Below are 23,045 nucleotides of genomic sequence, written 5' to 3'. Positions count from 1 at the left end.
GTTCTTGAAATTTTGTGAGATGTCACCAGAGATTCTGGCATTTCGGACAAAATAAATTTATATTAAAAAATCGATTCAGGATTTTAATGAATTGATTTTACGTTATCCAAGCCAGAATCGATTTTAATTGATGAATCGATTATAAAAACCCACCCCTAACACCAGCTTCCTGACATTACTTACGAATTTTTTTTCTCCTGTCCTAATTTTTTTTTGGCTCACTAAAGTGAGCTGATTCTGCCTTGTAAAATGCCATGTGAAACACAGTAAAACAAATAATTTACAAAACATACATTACATCAAATGTTTAATTTATTATTAACAAATTGTATTCTACATGGAATGCACCAACAGTATACTGGGATGTATTATGTAAGCCAAGGATAATTTTGTGTGATTGGTTTTACAACTTAGAATGACAAACATTGGATTGAGAGTATGAGTGGGATAAAACTCCTGAAGCATCTGTTTAAATTATCAGTGCATTTATTAATGGTGCTCCATAAATAAACCAAAACAATGTTGTTTTGTGCATAACAAAAAGCTCACAATTGTGCAGTCAAAATGTAAAATAAAAGATGCTGAGCATAATAACAAAGACAGATTTTGCAGCTGCTCTGTTTCCAAGTTCTACTGCGCAACTGACAGCCTGGAGTTTGAAATCCTCTTTGTAACCGTGTCTCTTACAGGCGCCATTTATGGTCCTTACACACATAATATGGTAATATTACGTTGAAGCAGAGTAGTATCACTCTGCGAGGCTCCTCGGTAGCCGTAATGCTCCAACAATCCATCAAGCAGTGCAGCTTCATAGCTTACCAAAGTCGTACCAAAACATTTTTTGACATATTTTTTTAAGCTGTGTACCACATAAAATTGGTTCGAGGTCAGGAAGCACAACCAGAATTCATACATAAGGCAGACTGTCGATTTTTGAGATGAAAGGATTTTAGGCCGTGCGTCAACGCGTTAGCCCGGTTAGCTCACTAACGCCACCCAGCCCCACGCACGGGGTGATCCGCGGTAACTAGTCAACGGAGATTTGCCCCGTTAATGCAGTTATGGCATTAACTTTACGCTGACAGCACTAAAATAGTAATCTTCAAATGTTTTCTTTTTACCGACCAGCTCCTCTTTGATAGCTGCCGTGTCCATCTTGTCGTTGCCTGCAGGTGAAGCGATGGGGGAGGGGGAGTTGTGTTCAGTGAAGGAGAGAGGCGGAGTAACACAGCGTAGAGACAAAAGTGGACGAAAGAGAGGCAAACTTGCGGCTCCACGAGTATAATTATAATGTAACATAGACTACATCGATATAAATGATATTGTCACATCTCATATTTCATTTAGTTCATTTAGTGGAGCTCGCTGGCCATGAGGACTCCACCACCCCATTCACACAGAAACTAAAGCACACATTTTATTGGCTAAATGTGATTCGAACAAATTAAACGACACGGCAGCAGGTGCCCCCGAACTTTATTTTATTTTATTTAAATAGCGGCGGGGGGTTGCTGCCGTTGGTCATGAGTGAGCCAGCCTATTTTGTTTCGTTCGGTGGTATGGCGGCCACAGACTGCACTTCATGAAATACGCATAGGGGGTGTCGCGGAGGCTTGTCAGATATGAGCGCGCCTCTTTAGTAGCGAAGTTTGTCGGATTTTCATTGTTTTGTGACATGGCACGTAGTTTGTGACATGGAATCTTAAATGATATAGTAAACACATACCCATAAGCCAGAAATTATGTTTTTGGAGTGGCACAAATCATTTGTGTGGCATCTTATTGAATGCAGAACAACTGATTGTTCTGTAAATAGTTATTTACAAAATCAAGGTAAAAGGTAAATGGATGCAAATAACTTTGTTGTTTGCAAAACTTGTGCAAATTGACAATTTATATTTGCATTTAAAGTTATGAAATATGATTCATTAAACATGTTTGTTGCTGTTACAGTAAAAATATAACTTTTTCTACTCAGTTCATATGTTTTTTGTCTGATTTTAGATCAATTGTGTTAATACAGTATGTCAAAATGAAAACATAACTGTAAATTCAGACACGTGAGGTTGTGCTGAAAAGAATGATACCAAACAAGGCGAAGTAGATAGATTTTAAAGGTAAAATGTGGAGAGAAAATCACAGAGTACATGCAGAACTGAAGAATATGATATGAACAGAAGAATTATGTTTTGATGCATTAGCAGATATATTTATTCAAAAAAATATCAACATGAAATAAATTAATTTTAAAGTTGAATATTTCCAAGTCACATAACCTTCAAATTGACTTTCTCTTTGCAGCAGAGGTTTTGAGTTTGAGCTAAAACAAGCTGCTCTTTTGTTCCTGAATGTTAATCCACCTCCATCTGATCCTGCAGATCTTCATCCTTTTCTTTCAGACATTCTTGTGGTTCTGTTTGAACTGGCAGCATCTGCTGATCTTTGGTCCATTGCATGGGTTCATACGATTGTGATGTTGCAGCATATTGACTGTGAGCTGCATCATGAACATTCATATGATCACAATTTTGTTTTTTCACATACTTTTTTGGCTTTTTAAAATTCTGATGCTTGCTTGCTCTTCTTCCTTCCTCAACTTTCTGTTTCTTGACTGGCAGTGTGCAGACCTCATTCAGTTTCAGTGCATTTGGACGATTTCTACTCTGGTTATTCTTTTGATCAAAATCACATGTTCGTTGCATCGGCTCCTCCTCCTGTTTTTCTTCCACACAGACTCCTCTCTCTGTGAGACTGACAGATTCTTCCAGCTGCTGTTTTTCATTTACGTTCACTTGTTGCTCCGCCTGCAGCTCTCCTTCATGTGGGAGTTGTAGTTTTTCTCTCTCCTTGTCTTTCCTCTTTGTTTCCTCAGATGTGAGCCCTTCATTAACCTCCAGCTTCTTTCCCTGAGCTCCTTCTTTCCTCTCTGCTCCTCTCAGTTTCTCTGGCTGCTCTCTGATTTGTTCTGGGCTCTGTTGACATGTTTCCTCTGGTTGTTTCTTGTGGTTTTGTCCTTGTATTTTCAGATGTGTATCCAGTGGAACTTGGACTGATGAAATCATGCTTTCTGTCTGACCCCTCTGTTCCTCTGGTTGGTTTTTATTATCTTTCCTTATTTTCAGTTCTCCCTCATCTTTCTCTCTTTCCCTTCGTGTCTCTGATTGAAGTCTCCTCTGGTTTTCCTCTCTCTGTTGTTCTGCCTCCAGTTTTTCTCTCCATGTCTCCTTCTGTGGCATAAACACAGAATTTACTTTGTTTACTTCACCACTGTTTTCCTCTGCTCTCTTTTTCTCAGTGTCTGACTCTTTCATGTCCACATTTCTCTCCATCTGTCTTTTTTCTACAAGCTGCTCTTGTTGTCTCTCTTTTTCTCTCCGTGGTTCCTGATCACTGCTCAGATGAAAAGAAAAATTAAAGGACTTTTCTTCTCCTAATAGCATGGGCTCCTCTTTATGTTCTTCTGTAAATGGTGAAAACTGAAGTCCTGAATATTCTTCAGCCTCCATCAGATCTTCATCCTTTTCTTTCAGACATTCTTGTGGTTCTGTTTGAACTGGCAGCTTCTGCTGATCTTTGGTCCATTGCATGGGTTCATACGATTGTGATGTTGCAGCATATTGACTCTGAGGAAAATTGTCAACGTCCATAAACTGATCATTTTGTTTGTTCACACACTCTTTTACCTTTTGGGAATTCTGATGCTTCCTTGCTTGCATTTTCTCTTCCTTGACTGGCAGTGTGCAGACCCCATGTGGTTTTCTGCTCTGGGTGTCGACCTCCATCAGCTCCTCCTCCTGTCTTTCTTGTAGACAATTTTTTGTTCTTTGATTCTTCCTCTCTGTTTTTTCTTCCTTGCGATATTGTTTTTTATTGTCTTTCCTTATTTTCAGTTCTCCCTCATCTTTCTTTTTTTCCCTTCGTGTCTCTGGTTGAAGCCTCTTCTGGTTTTCCTCTCTCTGTTGTTCTGCCTCCAGTTTTTCTCTCTGTGTCTCCTTCTGTGCCATAAACACAGAATAAAGATTGTTTACTTCACCACTGTTTTCCTCTGCTCTCTTTTTCTCAGTTTCTGACTCTTTTATGTCCACATTTCTCTCCATCTGTCTTTTTTCTACAAGCTGCTCTTGTTGTGTCTCTTTTTCTCTCCGTGGTTCTTCATGTGTTTCTTGTTTCATTTCAAACTGAGGCTCATTCACAGTCACAGCAGATGTTTTTGTTCCTGGACTGTCGGTGTTGCTTCTTTGCTCTGTTTCTTCCTGTTTTTGTTTTTTATCATGATCATTTCGTTGTGTCTCTTTTTCCTTTTCTTCTCTTCCTGTCATGTCTTGTGTTTCTACTGTAATCAAAGACTCTTTGTCACTAACAGTTAATGGATTTATTCTCTTTTCTTGTGGCCTGTCAGTGTCCATTGTTTGAACTGTTTCTGTCACAGGCTGATTTTGTTGTGTTTCTCCATCTTTATTTCTCTCCTCTCTGGTGTCCACATTATGTGTTTCATGTCTTCCTCTCCTGCTCTGTTCTTCATGTGTTTCTTGTTTCATTTTAAACTGAGGCTCAGTTTTAGTCACAGCAGATGTTTTTGTTTCTGAACTGTCAGTGTCCACTTCTTTGCTCAGTTTCTTTTTGGTTTTTTTCATGACCATTTTCTTTTGTCTCTTCTTCTTTCCACTGTTGTTCACATCATCCTTTTCTTCTCTTCCTGTCATATCCTGTGTTTTGTGTTCCATCTTAATCAAAGACTCTTTGTCATTAACAGTAGATGGATTTATTCTCTTTTCTTGTGGACTGTTTATGTTCTTTATTTGTTCTGTTTCTAAAACAAACTCATCTTGTTTGGTTTCTCTGTCATCTTCATGTCTTTGGTCTTCTCTGCTGTCCACATCATCATCTTCTTCTCTTCCTGTCATGAGTGGTTTGCTTTGTTCTTCCACCACTGGCATCCCACTGTTTTTAGAGTTGATCGTGTTTTTCTTCCTGGCCTGTTCAGCTCCATCCTCCTCACTCTTCTTTTTTTCTGTCAAATAAAAGAAGCAGTAGAAATGGATGAAGAATAATATGAAACAAAGTTCTTGTTGTTTTTTGGTAAATGGGTAAACGTGAGAAAAAATAAATAAATTACACATTAAAGTATTTGAAGCAACCTCAATAAATGAGCAGTGATTGAGATTTAGTGCCATCTAGTGGTGAATTTACAGATTAAAACCAACTGTTTGCCTTGCGGATGCACAGAAACAGTGACAGACATCACCAGTGTTGGGGAGTAACACAATACACGTACCACCGTTACGTATTTAAAATACACAAAATGAGTAACTGTATTCCGCTACAGTTACCATTTAAAAAGGTGGTATTCAGAATACAGTTACTCTGTTGAAATAAATGGATTACACGGCGGTATTTTCCTGTTTCATATGTTAGGCTATGCCCTCTCTATTTTTGGTAATTCCACGTCGTGGAAACCAAACAAAACACTCATCAAGAGGCTCTAATGTCTGTGTCTCATGTCACCTCTACTTCCGGCCCGCATAATGACCTGAAGAAATATTTTTAAAAGTGATTGTTCAAAAACTTATTCAATATGAAGGCAATAGGCAGAGTGTTACAGGCACAGCCCTAAAGAATGTAGCCTCATGGTCAGTGTAGCCCAGTTGTAACTAAGCTATTAAGACTCGACTGCAGCCTTTCAAAGCCTCTCTCTGTCTCTTGCTAGCAGAGTTGACCCAGACAACAAAGTAAAGCTAGTTTTCAGCTACGAGCCCAAAATGAACCAGACGTATTAGCCAGAGGTCCCTTTACTACGGTTCAGAGCTGCAGACCTGTTTTATATACGCGCGGAATAGTTTTCTATACGGGATCACTGCAAAAAGTCCAGCCTTACCTAATGGCCACCCTACTCTTACTCATTTTATATTAAGATTTAAAAATCTAGTTGGTATTGGTATGGCGAGTATCCTTCAGTAATAGTAATAAATCACACAGCCATAGTACATTCATGTAGTTGTAAAAAGAATTATAATATATTAAGTAATCCAAAGTTTTCTGTTACGTTACTCTCATTGAGTAACATAATGGAATACATTACAAAATACTGTTTGGGGCATGTAATCTGTAGTGGAATACATTTTAAAAGTAACCTTCCCAACACTGGACACCACACATGAGTAGTCATCTATATTCTTGAACTATTTGGCTCCATCTATCTTAATGACCTCATAGTACCAAATCACCCCAATATAACATGTTGTCATGAGACTGATATCTAAAATATTCCCTCTCTCATGCTGTCTCCCTCCTCTCCCTTTGTCTTTAAACAACAGTAGCACTGTTTCCATGAGCACCCTGTTTATCAACAGCTCTGGAGACACTTGTTGTTAATCCAAGCCTCAACAGATCCAGTATGGAAATATGGGACCGGCACTGGGAGTACATTGATTTTTTGGGGGAAGGTTTGCGTCCTGTGGGTTCCTAGTTGTATGTTCCTAGCCAACATACATTCTTACAGCCAACAAATACAATACACTAGAAATGTTGGTGGATTTTGAGTTTCTCTACTAATAAACAATGATGAGCAGACTCTGTGGAACTAAACCATTTTTAGGGTTAAGAAGTCAACAATTCTATTCTTCAGGTGATTGTTGTTCTAATAGATCCCTTTAAATCTTTTACACTGGACTCAGAAATATTTTTAGAAGTAACACATAAAATCATTTCTTGATAGATTGATTGATTATATGAGAAATAATATTAATTATTATTATTATTTACGAGGGTAAAACACAATTATTCATCATTTAGAGAAAACAATGACTTACTGAATTTGCCTCTTCTCCACTTCCATGCAAAGAAAACTGCACCAATTAGAAGAAGAACAACAGCAACACTGACAGCCGAGGCAACAGTGACATTTGGATTACTGATTGAACGACTGGGTGGACCAGAAGGACTGACCAAGAAGAAATCATCTGAAATTAATAAAACAATTCATAATTCATTGTTTACAATATATATTAGTAAAATATCATTCTTTGATTCATATCTTTAACACTTCTTCTCTCAGACCTTTATGGGTCACCAAATCATATGTGTCCATCTCTCCCTATCCCAGCATCCTCCTCTGTCACCTCTCTTACGCACTTGCCATTGCTCGTTGTCGCCCCATTAAATAAAACATTCGATTTACCTGGAACATGTATGTGTGTCTCTCTGCTCTGGTTGGTGTTCCTCTGTTGGACTCTGCAGGTGATGTTGTTGCTGTGTCTCTTCTCCACAGTCACTCTGCTGCTGACAGTATAGAGGTCATCAGGACCTCTGAGGGTCTCTGTAGGTCCAGCAGAGAGGAGGTTTCCCTCACCGTCCAACCACAGCAGCTCAGGCTCTGGATACCAGCCTGCAGACTCACACTGTAACACCACTCCACTGATGGTTTTATTGAGGCCTGCAAAGCTGATAACAGGTGAGGAGACGGCACCTGGAAAAAGAGGCTTGTCTCACTTCACAGCTGGTGGACTTTGAACATAGTTCTGACTTCAATCTTTTCCTAACTGATAATGAGTTGTGTAACTTAATGAATGATAAGGCTTGTTTACTTTGTTGTAATATTTGTAATACTGGACACTACTACCAGAGAATACTGGAGAATAGAGAGATTATTTCTCAGCATAAACAAATGTTTTTGTGATATGTACCAATTGCTTGCCATGAAAATTGTCATGGAAATTGAAATATTGTCTTTATCTTTCTCTCTGCTACTAGCCTCTGAGGTGTGTGTTATGGAGACAGATTTTGGCTTTTTCAGGTAACTTCATGGTTCAATTCTTATCAACTCTGAGTTTCAGAGTTTTCTATTCTTTTGGCTAATGTTAGCCAATGTTAGCTGATGTTTAATAGTAAATGAATTGTTCTTAATAGAAGAAGCTAAATAACTTAGACATCCACTTACTAACAACAAGTTGAACATTAGAGTCTTTACGCAGGTCTGGAACAAAGCATCTGTATTTTCCCTCATCAGACGGTTTTACTCTGGAGATCTTCAGAGAAAGTTCTCCATGTTTCATTTCATTAATAAACAGAGATGTTCTGCCCTTGTAGGATGGATTTTGTAACTCAGGTCTCTCCGGCCACACATGGACTAATCTGAGGTCCAGGTCAGGTCTACTCCACTCCACAGTCATGTCTGAAGCATCCATGGTTGGGTAGAGGTAACATGGCAAAATGATGTCATTACCAATGGTTGCAGCAACTGGCTGATTTGCACCAATCACCTCTGACTGACCTGAGACAACAAAGGCTTCTGTTTTTATTTCACACAGAAATGAACAACAAACCTTGTTATTACTGTAAGCACATAACAGTTTGGTATAATTCCAGTGAGTCAGTGACTGGCGAACTTAACTAATGTGGTAACTTTGAATGTCTAAAAAAATAACATAAGCAGTTATGGATATTATTAATTAAATAATATAAATATCACAGATGGGGCCAGTTCATCGTGTTATTCCCAGTGAGAAAAGTAATAAAGAACTTAACCTTGAGATGAGAGTATGTCATGGCTGCACTTACAGCCACACAGTGGCAACATAAACCATATTAGTGTAGAGGCTTTTACATAACATTGCATTTACATTTGTGTTTAAATATAGGAATTAATTTACAGGACAATGAAGTTTGGTTTAGAATTAATTCACATATCCACATAACACTGCGTGTGTTACTGCGTTACTAAAACCGTGATTTTTTTTTTTGCGACAATGTCTCATGACATTGACGTAAGCGAGTGCGACGTTCATGACAACAGATCAACAATGGATAATAAACTGAGTGCGGGAGAGAGTATGACTGTGCAGCGTTTAAAGCGTGGAAGTACTGACCTTATTTTAAGTTTGATTCCATAAAAAGTGACAAAAACATTAGTGTCCATTGTGCGTGGGAAGAAAACTTCTTTTTACAGCGAAAAACCCCCCTAAACTTCCAAGGAAGCTCCAAGTGCGCTACCACGTAATGGGAAACTCACAGAGAAACTCGCGGATTCTTCAACTGACCGCTGCAACACACCTGCACCAGGGTAAACCTCCGCCTACCCTACTCCTGGTTTACAGGTGAAAATAGAGCAACAGGACCGCTAGTCTTTGATTTTATTTATTTTCTGCTGTGTTTTACTTGCATCTATTTGAAAGACAAGTCAGAGAATATTGCATATAATTTAATTTTTACTTGATGCATAAATTTAAAAGATTAAAAGTAATAAAACAAGTTTTATTGTTTCATTAGTTTTTTATTATTTTTTAAAAGGGACTTTTCCATTTGATTACATTTTGTATGATCGATTATGCAGAAAAAGTAAAATTGGGCTGAAAGATCTATCGCTTTATCACCTATTCAGGTTGTAAATCATGTTTTTAAAAAGTAACTAAGTAACTAAGTAATTAATTACTTTTGAAAATAAGTAATCTGTAAATTAACGGTATTACTTTTTGGGGGAAGTAATCTGTAATTAGTTACTGATTACCTCCCTGAACCTGGTTTCTGCCTGTTAAAAGGGGATTCTTTCTTCCCACTGTTGCCAAAGTGCTTGCTGATTGGGGGTCATTTCATTGGTGGGGTTTACTCTGATCTCTCTGTATTATTGTTATCTTTACCTTTTAATACAATGCACCTTGAGGCAACTGTTGTTGTAGAAATAAAACTGAAATGAAATTAATTGAAACAAAAGTACACTGAGAAATTTTACAAGAAAAAAAAACATTTAGGCAGTTTTTTAAACAGAAATAGATTTTGGGAGTCCTATGATATAAAATAAATACAGTATCTAAAGTTGCTTCTATGAATAAATTTGCTCATAACCTGCCAGAAAAAAAAAATACTTGCTTGTTTTGGATCTTGACTTTGTCTCTTTGTTGATGTTGCTGGCCTTTGCATTTTATTACTTTTAGAGTAACATTTTGTGTCGGTTTTTTAAACAGTGTATGAGGTATTTGTACATGGTATATGGAAGGCTGTTAAGATGTTTTTAGTATATTATATGTGTGTGTGTGTGTTTGTGTATGTTTATGTTTGACCACACACAGTGCTAATAAATTATTATTAGTAGTATTATTAGCATCATTGTTATAGATTATTAAAGATTGTTATTTACTTGCTCTAAATTGTAGAATATTTAGTTTATTTTGGGTTTGGTACATTTTTTAATGACTGTTATTTGTATTTTCATTTTCTTTACACCACTAGAAGGAGATCCTTTCAGATTCAAATCACCATGGTTAACTGGAGTTTGTTGGATTTTCCTCTGTAATTGTAAAGCTTCTACGTTGGTAAATGTAGCACCACCACTGTTTGTGTGTCACCATTGTTTTTGGACTTCTGGAACTCATTGGCGCACGTGATTATGGTCACGTGATCCATGTCAACCCTTGACTGTCTAAAAAGTAACTCATTTTTAACTCATCAGACATGCACTGTCCAGACTTAATCCTTAATCTGAGAAACTGGGCCCTATTTCAGGAAGCCGGTTTAGAAAACTCAGAGTGAAAAACGATACTCAGGGTTGAGTAACCCCGAACTGTCCAACTCGGAATATTCGGTTTCAGAAAGGCTGATAACAAGTAGTTCAATCAACGCGGAGTTGCTTTAACCCCAAGTTAAGCGCGCGCACGAGGATACATAAAGCCCTGATTAGTGGAGCAAAGATTAAGCGAGTCACCATGGAGACGGAGGGAAAAAAGGCGCAGTCAATGTATTTTACAGCGCTTGAGGCCGAAATTCTGATGGCAGCATATGCCGATAACATGCAAATCTTGCAGGAAAAAAGTAACACAGCCACAGCTGCGAAAGAAATGGAGCATGCATGGCAAAACATAGCCGACAGAGTCAATGCGTGAGTGTTAATTTAAACATTGATCTAGGGATTTCCACCCATTTAACACGTTATTTTATTATATTTCATTTTTTATTTTATACATTTTATTTTGTGACGTGATGTGAGCGCAGGTGCAACCCAACAGGCCCCAAACGTTCCTGGCAGCAAGTAAAAATGAAATATAAAAATATAGTCCAAACAGGTAAGGTGTAATTGTATTATGAGCCATAGTGCTTGGTCTGTTTGTCCTATGTAAATCAATTGCAGTTAGAGGCTACATTAATTTTCTTTCTGTAAGCACTTATTGAAATTATCTGAGCACATTACAAGTAAATATTTGCTTACTCTGTATGCTCAAATGTGACCCGTTATAGCCAACAGAAAAAAGCGGAGGCCCGAAAGACAGGTGGGGGTCCTCCACCACCACCACTCACAGAGCCTGGCCACTTGGCTTCCACATTTGTGATAATGTTGGCAGCATCACATATGATCTTCACAGTGCAGAGAACACAAATTAGCATCCATTACTATAATGAAATAATTTGTTAGTTTGACATGCTACAGGGAACTATGTACCTGTACATTAATCCTGTGGAAAGACTTCCTGTTCACATAGTCTCCTTCATTGACTGAAGGAGCAATGATTGGAATGTGAGTGCCATCTGTACAGCCAATCACGCCTGGGAACCGTGAGAATAAATGTAAAATTTAAGTAGTAGTTCAAGTATCACCACATCATGAATTAAGTTTCGTTCATCCTGATACCTGCAATTTTGTGGCATCCCTCTTTGATGAATCTTGTGGGTCTATGACCGGGGAACACCACAGACGCGTACAGGAGACGTTTCAGTGCAACTGTAACATTCCTGACTGCCCGACAGACGGTAGCCTTGGAAACGTGCTCAGCGTCATCAATATTATACAGGAAGCTCCCGTTTGCAAAAAACCGAAGTGCAATACAAATAATATGTACAGAACTGAGAGAATGTCCGCGATGTGTCACATGAGCAATACTAGGCCTGAGGATGTTATTCAAATAAATTATAGATTGTGCTGAAAAACGGTAACGTTCACACAGGAAATCATCAGGAAATGATAAAATGTCCAAACGCGCTCTAATCACTCTCTCCCGGCGGAGAGCTCTGCGGAGAATTTGGGCTTCAACATCTACTGGCTCTTCAAGGAAGGGGCACGCCATGTCCGACACTTCCTACAGTCAGGTCAAGGGTTAGTTGAAGTAAACCTGCTAGGGGGCAAGTTAGCTTCACGGAGTGTGTCGTCATAGTAACTCATTCAGGATTAATCTAAACTCGCTTTGTGAAACCGAAAACCCAGAGTTTTCGTTAACTCAGGGTATACTTACTCAGAGTTTGCACTAAACCGGCTTCCTGAAACAGGGCCCAGGTCATAGATTTTGTTCCATCAAGTGTACACCCATAAGGAAGAGGATTTCATAGTTAAAATCTCATCATGCTTTAATATTTTCATAATGGTTTAACTATGTGTCAGTAAATATTATTATTAATAGAATTATTATTTTGCAGGTTCAACAAACTCACATAGCTTGATTCAATCTTTAATATGTACAGTTATTTCAACTGCTTCAGATATTAGAAGTCCATTCAATGGGTGTCAGAAATCAGATTCTAAATTGACTGATAACATCCAAAGCCAGTGGTTATTTAGCAAATAACAGACTTTGATATAGTCCCTCAATACTATAACATTTGTGAATTAATGTGTCAGATGATTTGTAATACTAATGCTCTTACCATCAGAATTAAGAGATATCAAAAAATGTGTTGCCACCATGAAATTATACTAGTACTACTTGCTAGTCATGACATTTCATGATCTGATATACAAACCCAGCTTCCAAAAAGCGGGCATGCTCTAAAAAGTAATTAAAAATAAAATGCAATGATTTGCCAATTACAGAAAATCATTTTAATCATAATAGAACATAGAAAATATTGTTAACCTCAGACATTATGCTATTTGACGAAAAATATTAGTTCATTTTGAATTTGTTTGCCGCCACACGTTTTAAAAACATTGGACCAAGGAAACACAAGGCTGGAAATGTAAGTGATATTAAAAAGAAAGAACATCTGGAAGAACATTTTTCAAGTTATTAGATTAGTTGGCAAAAAGTCAGTAACATAACTGTGTATAAAAAGAGCATCGCAGTGTGGCAGAGTATCTCAAAGGTAAAGATGTGCAGTTCAACAATCTGTAAAAGGACTGTCTACAAATTGTGGAACAATTGTAGGATAATGTTTTACAACGTAAAATTGTGGAGACTTAGAATATCTTATCATGTACAGTACATGATATTTTAAAAAGATTCAGAGAATCTGGAGAAATTGCTGTCAATGTACATACACAGAAAAATTAAACAAAATAATTTCATCACAGTAGAAACCAGAAAAAATATATAAATGCTTTAGCTGTGTAAATATACCATTATAAGAAAAATATTAAGTATGTGATGACAGCAACACGTCTCAAACATGTTGGGATAGGGCCATGTTCACCACTGTGTAGCAGAGCTGTAAACATCTGGAATCTGAGGAGACCAGTTGCTGGACTTTTGGGTGAGAATGTTGTCTCATTCTTGACTGATACAGGATTTTAGGTACTTAGCAGTCTTCTATCATCTTTGTTGGATTTTGCATTTTATAATGTGCAAAATGTTTTTTAACTGGTGAAAAGTCTGAACTGCAGGCAAGTCAGTTAAGAACTTATATTCTATTCTACTATGAAGCAGTGCTGTTGTAAAAGATGTGGTTTTCTATTATCTTGATAAAATATGTAAGGCCTTCCCTGAAAAACATGTCATCTAGATTGGAGCATAAGATCTGTATTTACCTTTAACCACTGATGATGCTTTTCCAAGATGTGCAAGATGCCAATTCTATAGGCACTAATGTAGCCCTGTACAATCAGAGATAACAAGATGGTCCAGAACACGGTGTCCATTTTTTCTTAAAATGACTTAGACCCAGTCATGTACTGTCCTGTTGCCAGTTAATGTAATTAAATGCAAAGTGTTCCTCCAGTTGTTTCTTTTTAGTAATACTTACTTTTCCAGGATTACCTTTCAAATTCAAAATAAATAATGTTTTTTGTAGTGGTTGTCTGTCTTTTTGTGTTAGCCCTTTGACAAACTGGCAACCTGTCCGGGGTGTACCCTGCCTCGAGCCCTGTGGTAGTTGGGACAGGCTCCAGCCACCCAGTGAGCATTAGTTACATACGCAGAGGATGGATGGAATCTTTCTTTTGTTCAATAATAAATAAAATATGTGTTTTATGTAATTTGCAAATCATTATCTATTGTATCAATATTACAAATGATTTAACACATTCACTCATGAAGCCAAGCAACTATATCAAAAGTTTAATACTGGCTAAACACCTGTATAAATATACTTAAGTCAAACAGTGTCAGTTTTTCCAGCCTGCAAACCTTTTTTTTCCCAGCATGTCATTATATGAGTTTTTGGAAGGTGTGTGCTATTGATATGTACAGTTAAACTATTATGAGATGGCCAGTGTCTGGCTGTGCAGTATGGTAGTCACTGATTATTTTTATACAGTGGACACTCGAGATGGTCCCTTAATCATACATAAATTTAAATATTCATTTCTGTATGTAAACATACGGTTGATTCTGTTTATCTGGACATTTAGGATTTTCTTACCTGGATGATTGAGCATGCATCAAAACATGACTCTACAATTTATCTTTTATTTATATAAATGAATGACTGGATAATTTACCTTGACACAAGGATATCAGACCAAGGACAATATAAGTGTACAAAACACTGAAGACATCAAAGCAAGGATTAAGCATCCTACAGGTCTGGGGGAAAAAAAGAATACAGACAGACACTTAATACTTATTATTTATTATAATTTTCTTCTATGCTATGGATAAACTACTTAAACTGTATTCCTGTTCCCACTAACTGTAATGATATCATAAGGACAAATCAGGTGACGTCACTGTTTTACATTAAGAAGTGAACAACATGGTCCGATCCGAATAAAGACGTATAACAGGCTGGATCCATCAAATCTTTTAACCCAATTATGCAATAGTTCCGTTCATTTAATTCAGAATGTACTGCTCGAAAAAAGACCTGTTGCTTTCCTTTGTGTACTCCGTCATCTTCGAAGCAGAACAGGCTTCATCTTAGTTTCACTTTCATTTGCAGTTACATTAAAACAGACTTCTATGGAAATGTGTTTTTACATAAATGTGTCTTATTTTAGATGTGCAGCATCTGGATTATTTAAAAAAAAAAACGTAATTATTTAAAGCTTAATTCAGTATTTCGTGACGTCCAAATCAAAAGAGAAAGTCCAGCAGGAATTCGGTGACGAAATTAAATGTCCCTGAATTAACTTACAGGCTATGAAAACGAAATGGTCCGATTATATGATGCTAATGTATTTGTATTTATTTTTTACAACTTTCTATAATAAAAAAAAAAGTGAACAAAAAAGTACAAGTGTGGTAACCTGCGCCACTCCCACCGGACAAAGGCAGCACTGTCCTTGTTTTAAATTAAATCAAAATAATCTTTTTTTCTCCTCGAAAGTCCGAGCAGAGCACATTATACACATGTATGGAATCATACCTGCAAACCCAGTATTTCGGAAAGCTCCCTGTCAGCGATCAATGACCAAAATCAAAGAAAGAGTAAAGAGTAAATACTCTTTCCGCTCACTTGCTGCAAAAGGTGAGCTTCCGCATATCTTTGGCGGCTGGACCGATTAGATTTGTTTACATATTCCACTCTCCGTGTTCCAAATGCTGAATCCGCAGATTCATCATTTTCACTTCAGGGAAAAAAGGTCTCCAGCTCGTGCAAATGCATACGCGTATCAACATTATATTATCTTCAGACAAGGAAATTATCCTAATTTAATTTTTTTTTTTTTTTTTTTTTTTTTTTTACAAAGTATTCCGCCTGGTAACCCTCTCTTACAGATAACGAGCCGACGTCTTCCTCAAGGCACCACCGATCAGCTCGACTGACCCTGAAGTTACAGCCTGTTCACCTGATAGGGAACAGCTGAAGGGGAACCAAGTTACCTGGCGACGGCCGCGGTTTAATGTGGAACTACGGTGGCTGGGAAGTGCAAAGCGCAACAAATTAAAAAAAAAAAAAAAAAAAAAAAACAGCAACAAATTAAAAATCTGCAACAAATTAAAAATCTGCATCAAATTAAAAATCCACAACAAATTAAAAAAAATGCAACAAATTAAAAAACCGCAACAAATTAAAAATCCATGCTGACTTAACAAAGCTTCAAACCTGCTTTTCAGATGGTCTAATATTTAAAATAAACAGGTTTCAGTACAGATCTGTTCTCCACTGTATCACTCTTTTATTTTACACACAACAGTGAAACTAAACTCAGCGGAGACTGCAGCAGAGAAGTCAGATACATCACACAGGAAAGAAAAGTGTTGTTTTTCCAGGATTTATTGTTTACGAAGTTTACCTTTGACGTCATGTCCGGCTGTGGGGGCGCCAGATTACAAAACAGAGACTTGCATTGTCTCAAATTCTTAAAATATTTCATTGAATGAGTCTATCTTCTTCCAAAACTTAAACACGTTTTATCTTGTTCACACAGTTTTGACATCATGTTGTGGAGCCACTTTTCAGTAAAACTCTAAACAGTCACTGAAACCCATTTTTCACAGTGATTTACTGATGACATGGGATCGAAGCAACTGGAGGCAACAACTAAACACGACTACAACAAATACAACACTAGTTAAACACAACAACTCAGAATTGTTCACACCTGGGCCCTGTTTCAGGAAGCCGGTTTAGTGGAAAAACTGAGTAAGTATACCCTGAGTTAACGAAAACTCTGGGTTTTCGGTTTCACAAAGCGAGTTCAACTGCAGCCTGAGTGAGTCACTATGACGACACACTCCGTGAAGCTAACCTGCCCCCTAGCAGGTTTACTACAACTAACCCTGACTGTCTCCGCCCCTTTGTCGGAAACCTGACAGTAGGAAGTGTCGGACATGGCGTGTCCCTTCCTTGAAGAGCCAGTAGATCGTGAAGCCCAAATTCTCCGCAGAGCTCTCCGCCGGGAGAGAGTGATCAGAGCGCGTTTGGACATTTTATCATTTCCTGATGATTTTCTGTGCGAACGTTACCGTGTCTCAGCACAATCTATAATTTATTTGGATAACATCCTCAGGCCATATATTACGCATGTGACACATCGCGGACATCCTCTCAGTTCTGTACATATTATTTGTATTGCACTTCGTTTTTTGCAAACGGGAGCTTTCTGTATAATATTGGTGACGCTGAGCACGTTTCCAAGGCTACCGTCTGTCGGGCAGTCAGGAATGTTACAGTTGCACTGAAACGTCTCCTGTACTCGTCTGTGGTGTTCCCCGGTCACAGACCCACAAGATTTATCAAAGAGGGATGCCACAAAATTGCAGGTATCAGGATGACCAAAACTTAATGTATGATGTGGTGATACTTGAACTACTACTTAAATTTTACATTTATTTTCAGGGTTCCCAGGCGTGATTGGCTGTACAGATGGTACTCACATTCCAATCATTGCTCCTTCAGTAAATGAAGGAGACTATGTGAACAGGAAGTCTTTCCACAGCATTAATGTACAGGTACATAGTTCCCTGTAGCATGTCAAACTAACAAATTATTTCATTATAGTAATGGATGCTAATTTGTGTTCTCTGCACTGTGAAGATCATATGTGATGCTGCCAACATTATCACAAATGTGGAAGCCAAGTGGCCAGGCTCTGTTCATGACTCACAAATATTCCGTGAATGTACACTGAGCACAAAATTTGGACATGGTGAGTTGAGAATACTGTAAAATATATAAAGACCAATTGCTTCAGGGACATTTGAACTGAAGTGTACCCTTCTGTCTTAGGAGAGTTCACTGGCTACTTGCTTGGTGATAGGGGGTATCCATGTTTACCCTATTTGCTTACCCCTTACCCTGACCCTGAACCGGGCCCACAGCAGTGATATAATCTGGCTAATTGCAGGACAAGAGCCAGAATTGAAATGACTATCGGAATGCTTAAGGCCCGGTTCCAGTGCCTGCAAAGACTCAGGGTCACCCCAGAAAGGGCATGTGACATTATTGTGGCATGTGTGATTCTTCACAACATTGCCACAATTAGAGGAGAACACTGTCCTTCTGAACCAAACATCAGCAGTGATCCAAACCATGAACATCCTGACCCTCCCACGGACATACAAGATGGAAGAGCAGTCAGAGACACCATATGTCACAATCATTTCTTTTGACCCATCACCTCAACATGTTGAAAGAAGAATAAACAGATTTTTTGTTCAACTGGCTTTATTGGTCACCTGTATTTCCTGTACACAAAGTATTAAAAGATGTAAACCTCATAAAGTGTCTCTGTTGCTTCCTCCTCTGTAACAGCTGTCAATGTTTCTTCATTATTTTCCTGTAGTAAAGAAATAAACAACATTGCTGTTCTACTGTAAACTCATATAATCTGTGGAGTATTACTCACAACTGCATGTTGGTCTGGCTCAACAGGAGGCTGCACCAGATGCAGTACACCATCACCATCAACTGATAGAATATGAGGTTTATACAGGTCACTTATAACTTACAAGGGACCAAATGGCAATTAACAAACATACCAAGCACCTTACACTTCATTGTCATTATGCTCTCAAAGACAACCAAGCCTGAGGGAAGGCAAAATCAGTCGGAAAATAACTTCACTACAAAATAATTCATTATGGTAAAGAGTTTATCAAATGAATGAGTAGCACTGCAAAGGTGACTGTGAAGAAAGGATGTATGCACATCATGTATTATTTTGAATTTACCCCCTATGTAGGCACTTGTGTCTTGCGGGGTTATTGACTCAGAGGATGTCCCCGCAGAGATGCCTTCGGCCACAGGGCGCCCACTGTTTTGGCTGAGGGCCAACTGCTCAGCCTCTGTGAGTGGTGGTGGTGGAGGACCCCCACCTGTTTTTCGGGCCTCCGCTTTTTTTCTGTTGGCTATAACGGGCCACATTTGAGCATACAGAGTAAGCAAATATGTACTTGTAATGTGCTCAGATAATTTCAATAAGTGCTTACAGAAAGAAAATTAATGTAGCCTCTAACTGCAATTGATTTACATCGGACAAACAGACCAAGCACTATGGCTCATAATACAATTACACCTCACCTGTTTGGACTATATTTTTATATTTCATTTTTACTTGCTGCCAGGCACGTTTGGGGCCTGTTGGGTTGGCTTCCTGAAACAGGGCCCAGGGCCCTGTTTCAGGAAGCCGGTTTGGAAAACTCAGAGTGAAAAACGATACTCAGGGTTGAGTAACCCCGAACTGTCCAACTCGGAATATTCGGTTTCAGAAAGGCTGATAACAATTAGTTCAATCAACACGGAGTTGCTTTAACCCCAAGTGAAGCGCGCGGACGAGGATACATAAAGCCCTGATAAGCGGAGCACAGATTAAGCGAGTCACCATGGAGACGGAGGGAAAGAATGCGCGGGCAATGTATTTCACAGCGCTTGAGGCCGAAATTCTGATGGCAGCATATGCCGATAACATGCAAATTCCGCGGAAAAAAGTAACACAGCGACAGCTGCAAAAGAAAGGGAGCATGCATGGCAAAACATAGCCGACAGAGTCAATGCGTGAGTGTTAATTTAAACATTGATCTAGGGATTTCCACCCATTTAACACGTTATTTTATCATATGTTATTTTATTTGTTATTTTATACATTTTATTTTGTGACGTGATGTGAGCGCAGGTGCAACCCAACAGGCCCCAAACGTTCCTGGCAGCAAGTAAAAATGAAATATAAAAATATAGTCCAAACAGGTAAGGTGTAATTGTATTATGAGCCATAGTGCTTGGTCTGTTTGTCCCATGTAAATCAATTGCAGTTAGAGGCTACATTAATTTTCTTTCTGTAAGCACTTATTGAAATTATCTGAGCACATTACAAGTACATATTTGCTTACTCTGTATGCTCAAATGTGACCCGTTATAGCCAACAGAAAAAAAGCGGAGGCCCGAAAAACAGGTGGGGGTCCTCCACCACCACCACTCACAGAGGCTGAGCAGTTGGCCCTCAGCCAAAACAGTGGGCGCCCTGTGGCCGAAGGCATCTCTGCGGGGACATCCTCTGAGTCAATAACCCCGCAAGACACAAGTGCCTACATAGGGGGTAAATTCAAAATAATACATGATGTGCATACATCCTTTCTTCACAGTCACCTTTGCAGTGCTGCTCATTCATTTGATAAACTCTTCACCATAATGAATTATTTTGTAGTGAAGTTATTTTCCGACTGATTTTGCCTTCCCTCAGTCTTGGTTGTCTTTGAGAGCATAATGACAATGAAGTGTAAGGTGATTGGTATGTTTGTTAATTGCCATTTGGTCCCTTGTAAGTCATAAGTGACCTGTATAAACCTCATATTCTATCAGTTGATGGTGGTGGTGTACTGCATCTGGTGCAGCCTCCTGTTGAGCCAGACCAACATGCAGTTGTGAGTAATACTCCACAGATTATGAGTTTACAGTAGAACAGCAATGTTGTTTATTTCTTTACTACAGGAAAATAATGAAGAAACATTGACAGCTGTTACAGAGGAGGAAGCAACAGAGACACTTTATGAGGTTTACATCTTTTAATACTTTGTGTACAGGAAACACAGGCGACCAATAAAGCCAGTTGAACAAAAAATCTGTTTTTTCGTCTTTCAACATGTTGAGGTGATGGGTCAAAAGAAATGATTGTGACATATGGTGTCTCTGACTGCACTTCCATCTTGTATGTCCGTGGGAGGGTCAGGATGTTCATGGTTTGGATCACTGCTGATGTTTGGTTCAGAAGGACAGTGTTCTCCTCTAATTGTGGCAATGTTGTGAAGAATCACACATGCCACAATAATGTCACATGCCCTTTCTGGGGTGACCCTGAGTCTTTGCAGGCACTGGAACCGGGCCTTAAGCATTCCGATAGTCATTTCAATTCTGGCTCTTGTCCTGCAATGAGCCAGATTATATCGCTGCTGTGGGCCCGGTTCAGGGTCAGAGTAAGGGGTAAGCAAATAGGGTAAACATGGATACCCCCTATCACCAAGCAAGTAGCCAGTGAACTCTCCTAAGACAGAAGGGTACACTTCAGTTCAAATGTCCCTGAAGCAATTGGTCTTTATATATTTTACAGTATTCTCAACTCACCATGTCCAAATTTTGTGCTCAGTGTACATTCACGGAATATTTGTGAGTCATGGACAGAGCCTGGCCACTTGGCTTCCACATTTGTGATAATGTTGGCAGCATCACATATGATCTTCACAGTGCAGAGAACACAAATTAGCATCCATTACTATAATGAAATAATTTGTTAGTTTGAAATGCTACAGGGAACTATGTACCTGTACATTAATGCTGTGGAAAGACTTCCTGTTCACATAGTCTCCTTCATTTACTGAAGGAGCAATGATTGGAATGTGAGTACCATCTATACAGCCAATCACGCCTGGGAACCCTGAAAATAAATGTAAAATTTAAGTAGTAGTTCAAGTATCACCACATCATGAATTAAGTTTTGTTCATCCTGATACCTGCAATTTTGTGGCATCCCTCTTTGATAAATCTTGTGGGTCTGTGACCGGGGAACACCACAAACGAGTGCAGGAGACGTTTCAGTGCAACTGTAACATTCCTGACTGCCCGACAGACGGTAGCCTTGGAAACGTGCTCAGCGTCACCAATATTATACAGAAAGCTCCCGTTTGCAAAAAACCGAAGTGCAATACAAATAATATGCAATGAACTGAGAGCATGTCCGCGATGTGTCACATGAGCAATATTAGGCCTGAGGATGTTATCCAAATAAATTATAGATTGTGCTGAGAAACGGTAACGTTCACACAGGAAATCGTCAGGAAATGATAAAATGTCCAAACGCGCTCTGATCACTCTCTCCCGGCGGAGAGCTCTGCGGAGAATTTGGGCTTCACGATCTACTGGCTCTTCAAGGAAGGGGCACGCCATGTCCGACACTTCCTACTGTCAGGTTTCCGACAAAGGGGCGGAGACAGTCAGGGTTAGTTGTAGTAAACCTGCTAGGGGGCAGGTTAGCTTCACGGCGTGTGTCGTCATAGTGACTCACTGAGGCTTCATCTGAACTCGCTTTGTGAAACCGAAAACCCAGAGTTTTCATTAACTCAGGGTATACTTACTCAGTTTTTCCACTAAACCGGCTTCCTGAAACAGGGCCCTGCTGCTGATTGCCGATGTCATTTACATGCATTGAGCCAGAGCCAGGAGGCCTGAGCCAACAATGCATGGACAAAAAGAGGCAGGGGAGGTCAGGAGAGTAAATATAATTTCAGCAATTCGGAAACCACAGAATGATAATGATAATAATTATGTGGAAAAAGTTTAACATATGATATTAACATATGCCACACAGAGATCATATCATCTATTAACATATTTCTTACTTCCACACCCTTTTTATACATGTTAACTTTACTTAAAATTATAATTTTTTATAATAATGAAAAAGATAGTGATTTAAATAAGAGACAGAAACAAAGACACTACAGATAGTGTTACAGATTACAGATTGTTTTACAACTGTTTGGCACATTTTTTGAAATGTTTACTTGGTAAAATTAGAAAATTAACTTATACTCTCAAAACATCAAATTCTTCTGGAAAAAAAAAGCACACAACAATGTGCTTTACAGTTGTTAAAACCTGTTCGTCATTCAAATAAAATGTGTTATGCTCGTCAACACAGACCTGGAAATAAATTCTGAATATTTAATCTTCAAAAATGCATTTCTTTGTGCTGTCATTGTTGTTTTTAAAACAACACAGCAAGCAGTCTCATATAGGCTCATGTTATTTCTGCTGTACTTTAAAACTGGTGGTCCTAATATCCCCAAAGCATTGCACATGTGTTTTTTTTGTCACGGTTCTGAGTCAGTGTTGACCCAGCATTTTGAGTTTCTTATGTTTGCTCAGTGTTGCGTCATACTCTTACATTATCTGTGTGTTCCGTCCGTCTGCCTGCCCAGTTTATTTTTGTATTCTCAGTTTAGTTTAGTTTCTGTTCCGTTGCTCCAGCAATAAAGCTG

The 23,045-nt window shown here is 38.7% G+C and overlaps 1 protein-coding gene and 1 long non-coding RNA gene across 2 annotated transcripts; one reads left to right on the top strand and one right to left on the bottom strand.

Annotated features, from left to right (window-relative positions):
- Positions 1-2,188: 2,188 nt before the first annotated feature.
- Positions 2,189-15,686, bottom strand: LOC146713575 (uncharacterized). Its single transcript, XM_085448861.1, has 6 exons — positions 15,499-15,686; positions 14,633-14,717; positions 7,937-8,269; positions 7,178-7,465; positions 6,810-6,959; positions 2,189-5,011 (listed from the first exon to the last, which is right to left on the bottom strand). Exons 2-6 carry the CDS (start codon positions 14,706-14,708, stop codon positions 2,352-2,354), a joined length of 3,507 nt encoding a protein of 1,168 aa, XP_085304987.1. The 5' UTR covers positions 14,709-14,717; positions 15,499-15,686; the 3' UTR covers positions 2,189-2,351.
- A 996-nt stretch (positions 15,687-16,682) lies between these two features.
- Positions 16,683-18,242, top strand: LOC146713574 (uncharacterized). Its single transcript, XR_014919285.1, has 2 exons — positions 16,683-17,725; positions 17,806-18,242. It is a non-coding gene; the product is annotated as an uncharacterized LOC146713574 (long non-coding RNA).
- Positions 18,243-23,045: the final 4,803 nt, after the last annotated feature.

This window comes from Copadichromis virginalis, linkage group LG3 (assembly GCF_057382275.1).
Source record: "Copadichromis virginalis isolate Kocher_CV1m ecotype Utaka linkage group LG3, C_Virginalis_male_GT1.1, whole genome shotgun sequence".
NCBI lineage: Eukaryota > Metazoa > Chordata > Actinopteri > Cichliformes > Cichlidae > Copadichromis > Copadichromis virginalis.
This window is presented reverse-complemented; position numbering and strand designations above follow the sequence as displayed.

Coding starts and splice junctions, on each gene's coding strand:
- LOC146713575 (XM_085448861.1), bottom strand. CDS start 14,708: ATGCTTAATCCTTGCTTTGATGTCTTCAGTGTTTTGTACACTTATATT. Junction 8,270..14,632: donor TCTGATATCCTTGTGTCAAG/GTAAATTATCCA, acceptor TTGTTGTCTCAG/GTCAGTCAGAGGTGATTGGT. Junction 5,012..6,809: donor GTGGAGAAGAGGCAAATTCA/GTAAGTCATTGT, acceptor TTTATTTGACAG/AAAAAAAGAAGAGTGAGGAG.